Here is an 11,645-nt window from a genome sequence, read left to right on the forward strand (position 1 = left end):
CTCTATGTCACTGTCACCAAGCTCTAGACAATCAAAACACTAACACAGACAGGTGACCCACCACTTCTTCCTCACACATGCCTCCTGAAGAGGGGACTACAGCCACGAAGTGCAGCATTCCAGTGTGCGAGTCATCCCACCACGTTTCTGTAACGGCAACTATGTCACAGCTTTCCTGCTGCATAATGGCTTCCAGCTCCTCCTGCTTGTTGCCCATGCTGTGTGCATTGGTCTAGAGGCACTTCAGCTTGGCTTTCGATCCAAGCGCCTTTTCGGGCTGAAAAGCTGTAACTCCTATGTGCAATTCTCAGGCACTTTCATTGTTTCTAACACATCAATAACTCCTGTGTCTTTGCTGTTGCATGGCTGTCTCCTACCTCCACTGAGATGACAGCCTGAAGGACCTCACTAGGACACCATCCCTCAAATATAGGCATGTCATCCCCAGGCTTAACTCTAGCAAGATCCCTCTTCAAATCTAGTGTCATGTAAACTGACCCATGACCAAAAGAGACAAAATTCTAGCAGTGACACCAAGCTTTTTGCCCTATACCACGAGAGATAATTGCTACAAACTAGTGCTGGTATTTATTAACAGCAGGCATAATAGGGTGAGCTCATGAGAAACAAGGTAGATGTACTGTCCACCATCCTTTTTTAAAGAAGGTTTGGATTTGAAAAGAAAAAATGCATATGCTTGAATAAAAGTGCAGGTAGAGATGCCTAGTTCTGGTCAAACCCAAATATACTTACAAACCCCACGTAAGTTACCTATGTAACAAGAAAAACAACTATGAATCAAATGCCTGCAAATAAAGTAAGGCAAGAATGAAAATATCGAAATTTTTCTACTTACTAACTGTAAAGATTTTAAAAGTGCCATATAATTCTCTCTTACTTTAAAAAACAGAATAACATTAAAAATATCTACTAAAGAAAGGAAGAAAATCTAGACCAGTGCAATGTGAATTACGACAGTAATTCAGTTATTTTTCTAGTTAAAGGCATTCGTTCGTTACATTTTCATGGTTTTACAGTGCAATGTGAGCAAGCCTTACTGAGCTGATGACTTACTTTTTGGGACATGCTACTGTAAACACTCGGCAGTGCAAACCCATGCTACCCAAATAAAATACAAGAACTGGGGTTGGAACAGAAAGAGGTGAAACAAGTGATATATAAGAAAGAATAATAAAACTGATTGACACATTTTGAATCTTTTCAGCATGTAAGCATTTAAAGTTATCATAAATACAAGATCTAGTACTTATAGCCACTATAAAAATCTTCAGGTTTTCACTTGTAAATACAAAATGTGCATTTAGGCATCTGAACAGCAGCTTACAAAACACACTCTGAAGGCGAACAACAACACAGTAGTACACAGCCTGTTCTCTCCTCACATTCTTTAAACAGATTTCTCAGCCAGCTATTCTGAAATACAAATATCTTCAAAGTTTATGACCATTAAAGATTCTAAGCCACTTATTCTGTTTTCTTTGCCTGTCTTTTCTTAACACTGTCACGGTGCTGCTCAGAAGATGACCGGTCACAGACTGAAGAGCCATTGGGAGATGCAGCACCTTCACCCTTTGCTTTGGATGGTGTCTTTTGCAAGCCAAAGAATATATGGCCTAATGCAGCCTCAAATGGAGCAAGTGGAGAAGTTGCAGATCTTGTCAACGTCATGGTTACCTATGAAGAACAAGGACCAAGTTACAATAAAAGTTTTAATGACTTCACAGCAACTGAAGACAAGCTCAATGCTGAATGGATGTATGGCACTTCTAACTTTCTAAACAAGCACGAGACCATGCTACCAAGAACACAAATATGGTCATTTTAGCTTGACTTGATCACAGAATGCTTTTCTTTCTGACCTACACTTTTCACACAGCAATACACAACCAATGGGCATAAAAAGCTTTCTGTGTTAGTTTATCAAATTCATCCTAAGAGTAAATCACACTTAATGACACACAACTAAGATGAAAAGCAACTTTTATACATAAGTTCGTTGTTCAAACTGGAAAACTGTAAATGAAGTGGCTACTTCCATTTAAATTGAAAGAATGCAGTGTGTAAGCACCTAAATACATTTGCACAACTAGACTTTAGTCAGAATTCCAGACAGCCATACTCATTCCACAAAGTTAAGAGATTTACGTGGAAAGTCCTTAGAATATGTAACTAGGAATCAGGACAGAAAAAAAAAAAAAGTTTTGTAGATCCAGGTAATCAGGTACCGGACAAACTTACATTGCAACAGTTTCTACAGTTTTCAGAGACGTTAAAAGTTTCTAAACCAAGACACTACTTTAGGATTATGCCAAATCCACAGCTGTTGTTTATTAGCTAAGCGGATGCTCAGGTTCTTGATTGTCAGTACAACCATCAGTTTAAGAACTTACTCACTTCAGTGCAGGCTGACAGCGAGCTTCTGAAGACAGCTGTAATTTCTCACTTCCACAATAACATTCCTTTCCTTTTCCATTCCCAGCACCCCCAGCTCAACAATGCCTTTACTGCTTTAGATGGAGAGTAACAAACACCAGCTTGAAGTCTTGGCTCCCTAAAGCAACTTTTTTAGAATTAAACTCATTGGCTACTTCATAGAAAGAAGACTGGAAACTACAACTCCAGTCTGTTCAACCACAGCTCTGAAGCTCTTAATATTGCGACACTCGTAGATAACACATTGATACTACACTTTCTTACGAGCTAATAATCCAGAAGACAGGCATCATCCTGGAAATGAACAGAACTGGAGAGATTAAAGGATTCATTAGAGAAGTGGCATCTAGTTTATTATAAAAGTAGCTACAGCTATTTTAAAGTGGTTTTGATACACTTGCTCTTCCCATCTAAACACTTCAAGCTAGATGAGGGCCCAGCTGGCTTGTTTTGCAAACCCACAACTGCACAGGTACAAGGAAAGCATTCAGCAGTTAGCAAAAGGCAGAAAACAAGAGTTTCTTTCTACAAGCATAAGCTTTGTTTGAGATTACAGATACACAAAAGCCTGGTTTATCAACTGTTGGCTGCTAAAATTTCTGACTTTCTACCCCTCCCTCCCGTACACCGAACAGCATCAGTAACAGAATAGGTCTTCTGCTCTGCCCATGTCTTGAAGAGCAAACACAGGTTTAAGACTTCAGTAGGAATTGGCCTTCCCAACCAGAAGCATGCATTCTAACTTCCAGTAAAATGTTTGTGAGCATATTTTTTGCTCTGAAATAATGAAATAAAATACTCTGTGTTATTCAGTTATTTCCAACACTTTCACATTCTTACCTTGGAGACAACAAGAAAGACGGTGTACAAAAACATGAGGTTGTGTCTTGCTATTGGCAAATATTGGCTGTGTTGCAGGGTGAAAAGAATTGCTCCTACTAAAGTTACCTTCACAGGGCTGGAAATCAAACAAACAATGTTAATTTCTCCTCTCTACTCTGGTGAAAGCTGCGTGGCTAGGAAAGCAATATATTTACTTTGTTTGCAGAAGAATTATGTCTGAGTAGAATTAATGAAAACTTGTGGTAACAGTGACAAGGTTCAAAATCTAGTTATATTTAAACTAAGACTTCCACTTCTTATACCATTATTATGCTTTATGTCCACAATGTGGACAAGTATAAAGTTCAGCATTATTTTACACATCCAGCAAAATCACATTTGACAAATTCTCCTCAAATCAATTTCTCTGTTCAGACTCTAAATAGCAGTTTGCTCCCCTTCTTCCTCTCCCAATATATAGAGTCGTTTATGTTGGAAAAGACCTCTGAGATCAAGTATGACCATTAACCTAGCACAGCCACATCTACCAGTAAACCACATCTCTAAGCACCACATCTACATGTCCTTTAAATATGTCTAGGGATGGTGACTCCATCAGTTCACTGCTTGAACTAGACTTAAAAACAGGTTCCTCTCCTGTACTCCAGGTGTTAGTTACTCCAAGGAGTTGCTTAAGGTGTTGAAGAAAAATATAGTCCAAGTCTTGGTCCACTGTGACACTCCATCAGTTCCACGGTTGTAGCGAGCTTATACTTGACTTGAGCCAGGCCTTTGTTACCAGGTTTTGCCAACATAGCTGTGCGGACTTGAGAGATGCAGAGATTTATATCTTCTAGCTATCTTTGTTGTGCTGGTAAACCCTTGCTGGGTATGCAGCCAGAAAACAAGAGAACTTTGGTCAGTTATCTAAAGTTGTCTGAAGAGAGAGTGTTAATAAACTGGCAGAAAAATACTGTGCATTTCTTAATCTGCATCTACACATGACATGTACAGGTGACATTCCTGTTATCACAGAGCATCTAGTGTAGGCACATTCTTCACTGTCATTTCAGTAACTCAAGAGATTTACTGCATCACCTTCCCGCTACAAAGTCCAAAAAACAACTCTGTGTATACAGGCACCTCATCCACATTTGCAGAGTGTTTTATCCATTTAATTTCGTATCTTACTTCTCTTTAATATTTTTAGGCTTTATATACTAAACAAAATTTAAAAAGCCAAACCCTTTTTTCGTTACTTAGAGACACAACAACCATGGAGAAGGAGAATATATGCAAGCACTGCCACAGACAGTAAGCACTCCTCTAATGTTGCACTTATAAATACCATGTTATTTGGGCTTACAGTGCTATTATTGACAGTGACCTGTTCCTTCTGGAAGCTTGCTTTCATGACTGTCACTTAGGCAATGACAGAGAGAGAGAAATTCTAAATACCTGGAATTTCAGAGAAGGCCAACAACTAATATAAGCCAACACACAGTTGAAATATTTCCAAGGGAAAGGCTACAAATTTCTCTTCTGTAATTCTGTTGCTAAGAGTGGCTGCAGAAAAGCAAGATAACTTTAGATATAATACTTTATTTTTTAAAAAGATCCAACATGAGAAAGATCAAATGAATTTTAGGAAATTACCACAGTGAGATAATCTTGTTTTACAATCATGGCTTACGGCCGCCTAGCCTGTTTCAAATCTTATTTTACTGTACAGACTAAACCAGAAGCCATGTAATATTCCCATTCTTTGCTTCTGCAAGGGAAATAAGGTTTCCTATCTTGCCACGCATTTTGGCGATAGTGAATAATCAGTTTGCACCTTCTCAAACAATTGATATCTATGGAGGAAAAAGCTCTGGCAGAGAAAGAGTGACAACACTTGAAGGAAGCCACCTTAGTGAGGTGTAGAACACGCACCAAGAATGTAGACTTTGCTTGTTTACTTCTGGTACCACTCCCCTTTCATTTTGGATAGAAGACCATGTCCCTGTAAGACAAATTGAGTCAATACTGCTTCCCAGCAACTTCCTACTGCCTTCATACTTTCTTCCAAGTAATTTTTGTTGACTTGTTTTCCCATTTAGCATTCTTGTGCACTGAACCTAAAATGACTAAAACATCTATTAAAATTGCCAAAGATACCACTCTTTCACAAATACACACCAAAACACCGAGTACAAACATGTCCCAGTGTTTTTCAAGTCTGAACCACTAAAAGTGCCAACAAAGGGAGTTAGCAAAGCAACAGTTAAAATGTTGGAGTCTTTTTTAAAAACTTACTAGGACATCTTCAGTAGTTCATTGGTTTCAGGTTTCCACACTCCTCTCACTAGCTGCTCAAAGTTGGAAATTAGGCCACCACCAGCTCCTAAAATTGCAAAGATTTACGATAAGCCTCTATGGACTGCTACCACTACTTCGTGACCTATTACTGCTGCCAGCAAAACTCACTACACCAGGTGCCAAACGTGGCAGCCAAAGCTCAGGCTTAAAGAGACTGATCCAGTCTTTTACACATGCATGACTTGAGTGACCAACATGAAACTTCAGAGGTTTAGCTACTTAACAAGAACCTTAGGTTTACCTTTATGTGACAGCATCTGAGCTAATGCACCCACCACCACAAACAAATGCCTGAATTGCCAAAATAAATCTCCAGAGTGGCTTATATCATTATATTCTTCACATTATCGTTTGAGTACAGAGACCATATCTGCAAGCTACAAGGACTCTCTGCAAGAAAACTGGTCAAGTATTTTTACATTAAAAGAATACAAGACATAAGGAGGCATTAAGACACTCTTGCCAATGAGACTGATTTGTCTTATAACCTAGGAAAAGAATATATCAGATCATCACATTAACATATGTTGTTTCCCAAAGCAGAAGAGAATCAAACAAATAGAAATAAGAACTGCACTACTACTTTGTGAAGTGGCTGTAATGTTGTGACTACCATTACAGCTGCTAGGAAAAGTACCTTCCAGAGTCATATTCCAAAACACCAGGCAGGCAAGAAGGTTCATTCCTGTGTTTAAAATAATCTAAAGGCTACCACCCAAAAAGCTGAGAAAATAAGTTTGCTTCTTCAGCCACACACAAGGAAAACAGCTCTAAGGAAACTTTGGAAAGTTTAGTAATAGCACTGAAGATAAACAGGAGATCTCCTTCTTTATTGCCATCAACTGCCCATCCTACAAGTCCCCACAAGACCTTCTGATGGAATAAGATGAACTTCCCTCAAAGATATTCAATGTCACCCTTAATCCAGGCAGAAAAACTGCTGCACAGGCTTTTTCCCTTGAGGGGATAACAGACTGTATTAGAATTATCATACCCAGTAGAGCAAGGAATGGTGCTACAGTTGTGCTGAAGGGCTAGCCATTTAAATACCGCTCCAAAACATCACAATCCATCAGAAAAAGATGTTATGCATGTTACCTCTGGCCCAGCCTACAGCTACCATGACAAACCAGGCATCTTTGAAGTGACTGTCTGCATGTGCAACGCCAGCTGTTATCTTCCAAGTCCTAGTCACTTCTTTCATTCCTGCAACCAGAAGGCGAATGGGCAGAAAGGCAAAGCATCGGTAGAATACATCTTGTGGGCAGTAAAACACAAAATACCTGAAAATCATGAGAAAAAAACCCAAATATTAGAAGCACTCAAAAGTTTTGTGCTAAGGAATTAACTTCCTAATAACTTCTAAAGGTGCTTTGGGATATGACTAGCAATACGTGACATACTGTTTATAACTCACTGTCTTATGTGATAGACATATTGGAACAAATTTGAAATGCTTTTGACCATGCTTTAGCTCTTGCACCAAAATCATTACCATTTCTTGAAATTGCTCTTATTGCCTCACTGCCTCAGAGAAGAGTCCACTAAAGCACATGAGAAACAGCTTTAAATTTTACCAACTCTTCTATTTCTTACATATCATGTTTTTGTAATTCAAATTAATGTCTAACTGATTCTGTGTGGTTTGGTTTTTTGTGGGCTACATTTTGTTGGTTGGGTCTTCTTGTTTTGGGAGGTGGGGTTTATAGGATTACAACAGGGCGGTAACTTATATGCTGACACCATGTTTTCATACTGATAGGTACACGCAACTTTATAACTTCACAGAAAGAGTGGCCAGACTCTGGAACAGACTGCCTACGGAGGTGGTTGAGTCGCCATCCCTGGATGTGTTCAAGTGTCACTTAGATGTGGGGTCGGGTGATATGGTTTAGGGTTGACCTTGTAGTGTAGGGTCAGTGGTTGGACTTGATGCTCCCAAGGGTCTTTTCCAACCTGAATTGCTTTATGATTCTATGATTCTATGATTCAGGAAGAATGCCACCACTAGTTAGTGTCACACCAGGTGAAACGCACAGTTATTTTCAAACACACTTCATATGCTAGTAACCATCAATTCTAGCTTTTCCAGCTTGCCAATTACAAGCATGTCTCTTTCGAAGCTCTGGAAGTACAGTACTCAAAATTTAATAGTATCTTTTACCAACTTGCTTTAAAAACAAAGTAAAGTTAAAGGTGTGTAATAATGAAATCTTAAGTTGAGAGTAAATTTTAAAAGTCAGATTATGTAGTGTTTTATCTCTTCATTCGGAAACAAAATTCATTTTCTACAGAAACAATCAAGGTCTCAAAAAAAAATATCAAGATTAAGTACCTAATTATTTCAGCATGAGAATAAGACAGTAATAATTAAGTAAAAGCAGAGAAAGCTTTTAAAAGAGAATAAGGGTACTTTTCATTTTCTAAAAAAAAAAAGAAAAGATACTTGACTGTTGGCTTAGGTTTATGAGTTCAATCCTTTCTAACAAGAACTTCTAAGGGTGTATTCTTCTCCTGTTTACTCAGGCTGCAATGCAGAGATGCATCTCTCATCTAGTTTACTTCATTAGAAGTACTAGAAGAAACTACAACTAGGAAGAGTCATGCTTCATGCTTACAGAATATAAATCAGGATGTCACTTGGAGTTTGGAAGGTTTTTAAAAAAAAAACTAAAAGCTTATCCTTTACAGACAAATGCTAGAAAGCTTTCTACCCAGAAAGTTAAAGTTCAGCTGAAGCCCTGACCCACTTACATATTTTCTTCTTCTGCAGTGGATATAGTACCTTGCCAATGCAAACTGCTAAAGCTTCTCTTCACAACCTCCTGGAGTGGAACATGTCTATTTCTTACATATAAGAAAATTACTGGAATTTACATTAATAGCTAACCACTGCTCTGGTGTTCAGCTCTAGCTTTATTTTTGAACTTCCTATATTATTCTCTTTTCCCCCATTATAAAGTCAATTGCCTTTGCACGCAACCAAGCCTTAGTTGATACAAAGATGTATAGAGAAAACGGCTACTGCAAACAGCCATTTAAGCCACGTACTCAGCAGACAACACCAAGAAGAATTAATTTACAACTGCAGAATGTGGGTTTACCACCCTGCAGCACAGGTAACAAGACTGAATCCAGCAGTGCAGACCCACCGCAGGCAACACGGGCTCACAGCAGATGTCGCTGTCCCACAGACTATCGAGGAGCACCGCTCAGGTGCAGAAAAACCTCTTTTATTCCCCAGTTTTATGGCTTGGGGAATTTAGTTTCACATGATTTGGGGCTGAGAATTAAAGTCATTATGCTCATTATAAACCTGAAAGCTTAAAAGGTTTCATAACATTCACAGCTCCCTATTAAAAGCTCATTCTGTTTGTGCAAAGCAAATCACATTTGACCATGTTGAGTTCAAAAGAAATCATGTTCTGTTTATGTGTACTCGTAACCCATGTCACTTGTTAAAACGAGCAGTCGTGCTGGTTGCCCGCATCAGACTACTATGAAGCATAAGCAGTTTCTATAAGCCTTAATGCTGCATGGTTTATTGCATGTTATCCACTTCACCCATTTGCCTAAACGAAATCTACCATCTTCCATTGCAACATCACAGAATCGCAGAATGTCAGGTTGGAAGGGATCTCGAAAGATCATCTAGTCCACTCCCCTGCCAGAGCAGGATCACCTACAGCAGGTCACACAGGAACGCGTCCAGGCGGGTTTTGAATGTCTCCAGAGAAGGAGACTCCACAACTTCCCTGGGCAGCCTGTGCCAGTGCTCTGTCACCCTCAGAGTGAAGAAGTTTTTCCTAGTATCTCTGTGGAACCTCCTATGTTCCAGCTTGTACCCACTGTCCCTTCTCCTGTCATTGGACGTCATTGAGAAGAGCCTGGCTCCATCCTCCTGACACTCCCCCTTGACGTATTTATAAACATTTACGAGATCACCCCTCAGCCTCCTCTTCTCCAAGCTAAAGAGACCCAGCTCCTTCAGCCTTTCCTCATCAGGGAGATGTTCCACTCCCTTCATCATCTCTGTGGCTCTGAGCTGGACTCTCTCAAGCAGTTCCCTGTCTCTCTGGAGATGAGGGGCCCAGAACTGGACACAATATTCCAGATGTGGCCTCACCAGGGCAGAGCAGAGGGGCAGGAGGACCTATCTCGACCTACTAGTTACTCCCTTTCTAATCCATCCCAGGATGCCATTTGCCTTCTTGGCCATGAGGGCACATTGCTGGCTCATGGCCATCCTGCTGTCCCCTAGATCCCCCAGGGCCCTTTCCTCTACGCTGCTCTCCAGCAGGTCAGTCCCCAACCTATACTGGCACATGGGGTTATTCTTTCCCAGGTGCAAAACTCTACACTTGCCCTTGTTGAACTTCGTAAGATTTCTCCCGGCACAGACCTCCAGCCTGTCCAGGTCTCTCTGAATGGTAGCACAGCCTGCTGGTGTGTCAACCGCTCCTCCCAGTCTTGTGTAGTCAGCAAACTTGCTGAAGTCATGAAGTCATGAAATATGAAGACCAGAAGACTAATATATAGACATACACAGATCGAAATACTTACTTTCTCTTTAATTATAAAACCTAAGGGGCTACAAGGAAAGGATACTAAAGGATTTAAAGCAGAGAACACCTCTAAGATAGGAATTGAGATTTTTTAAATTCGAAAACCCACTGCTGCTCACAAATTTTGTTAAGTTTGAGGATTTCTTCAAAGATCAATTTCTGGAACAAATTAACTCCACAGGAAGGCCACATTTATATTCCAGCAATTTTTTTATTTAATTCCAAAACAGGTCAAATTGTTGCCTTATTCACAAGCCTGACTTTCTCTACTACTTTCCACTACAATGTCCAACCATTTGGTTAAGGGGAAAATACAGGGGGAAAAAAAATTGTGTCAGGAAGCAGAAACTACAGAAGTGAAAGCAGATTTGTGTCTTAGATCCCTAACTATAGAAAAGTCCAAAATTTTTACCACAGTCAGCTTCTGGTCTTCAAGAGCTGCTACTGCATTTATGATTTATCTGTACCCAGAAAAGCAGTAACTGAAATCCATTTTATTCCAAAATAGTGTTTTCAGCTGTTCGACCAGGAATGTTATAAAAATCTAAAGTAAGTCTAGCCTAATGATCAAGCATTTCATTATACAATAGTCCATAAGAGTTGCTCTCTTAGGAACATTTTACTCTTATAGAATAGGATCATAACACCTATCTTGCTGCAGTGACTTTCTGGATGAAGAGACAGCATCCAAACCCATAACATTTAGTTAAGCTTCTGATTTGCATGGAAGCTCGATGGTATAATATCAGTTCACAAAGTACAGCTTCCTCAGACACTACTCATCTAAATCAATTGTGGCTGCTTACCAGACCGAAGATGCCAGTAGAATATTCGTGCCCTTTGCCAGAAACGCTACTGGAGGTTCTGCAAGCATCAGTGAAGACAAAACTGATCCACCAAAACAATGAAGCATAGCACTAAACCAGCAGGCAATGGGACTTCGGACTGAAACTTCGACAGCTCCTGAAACAAAAGGAACAGACACAGAAATAAAGATTTGAGACTCAGATGTTTTAAAAGTCAGCATTTTTCAAATCATTCAGTCCAATACTGTTCCTTTAGGTAATGAAAAATCCTGCAGAAGTCTGTAGGCTTTCACAGGAATAGTCTTGAGAAATACAAACTTGAAAGTACACCGACTTAAACATATGCCATCTAAGCAAAAGTGAAAGATTTCCACTGTGTTCTCTGAACACCATCTTTTGTGGGTTGGTCTACTGTAACTATTTGGCTACCAAAAGAAAAAGCTTTCAGGGCATGGCCGAGAGGTCTCATTGCTAATAATCTGGCATAGATATACAGTTGTTTGCAGATTTACATCAGAAATACACAAGTGGCTTTGCTAACCTAGACAGGATTGGTTATGGTTACTTTTGGCAGGTTCTGTTTTTCAGCATTCATGAATTAAAGGTCACGGCTCTCCTTTTTCCTCATAATGCCCTG

At 39.7% G+C, this 11,645-nt stretch overlaps 1 protein-coding gene across 1 annotated transcript; it reads right to left on the reverse strand.

Annotated features, from left to right (window-relative positions):
* Nucleotides 1–1,485: 1,485 nt before the first annotated feature.
* On the reverse strand, nt 1,486–11,163 carry TMEM38B (transmembrane protein 38B). Its single transcript, XM_009875942.1, has 5 exons — nt 11,009–11,163; nt 6,736–6,920; nt 5,575–5,662; nt 3,295–3,412; nt 1,486–1,695 (listed from the first exon to the last, which is right to left on the reverse strand). The coding sequence occupies exons 1-5, from the start codon at nt 11,113–11,115 to the stop codon at nt 1,486–1,488; spliced, it is 708 nt and encodes a 235-aa protein (XP_009874244.1). The 5' UTR covers nt 11,116–11,163.
* Between the last annotated feature and the right edge of the window lie 482 nt (nt 11,164–11,645).

Source organism: Apaloderma vittatum, unplaced genomic scaffold (genome assembly GCF_000703405.1).
Source record: "Apaloderma vittatum isolate BGI_N311 unplaced genomic scaffold, ASM70340v1 scaffold10979, whole genome shotgun sequence".
Classification (NCBI taxonomy): domain Eukaryota; kingdom Metazoa; phylum Chordata; class Aves; order Trogoniformes; family Trogonidae; genus Apaloderma; species Apaloderma vittatum.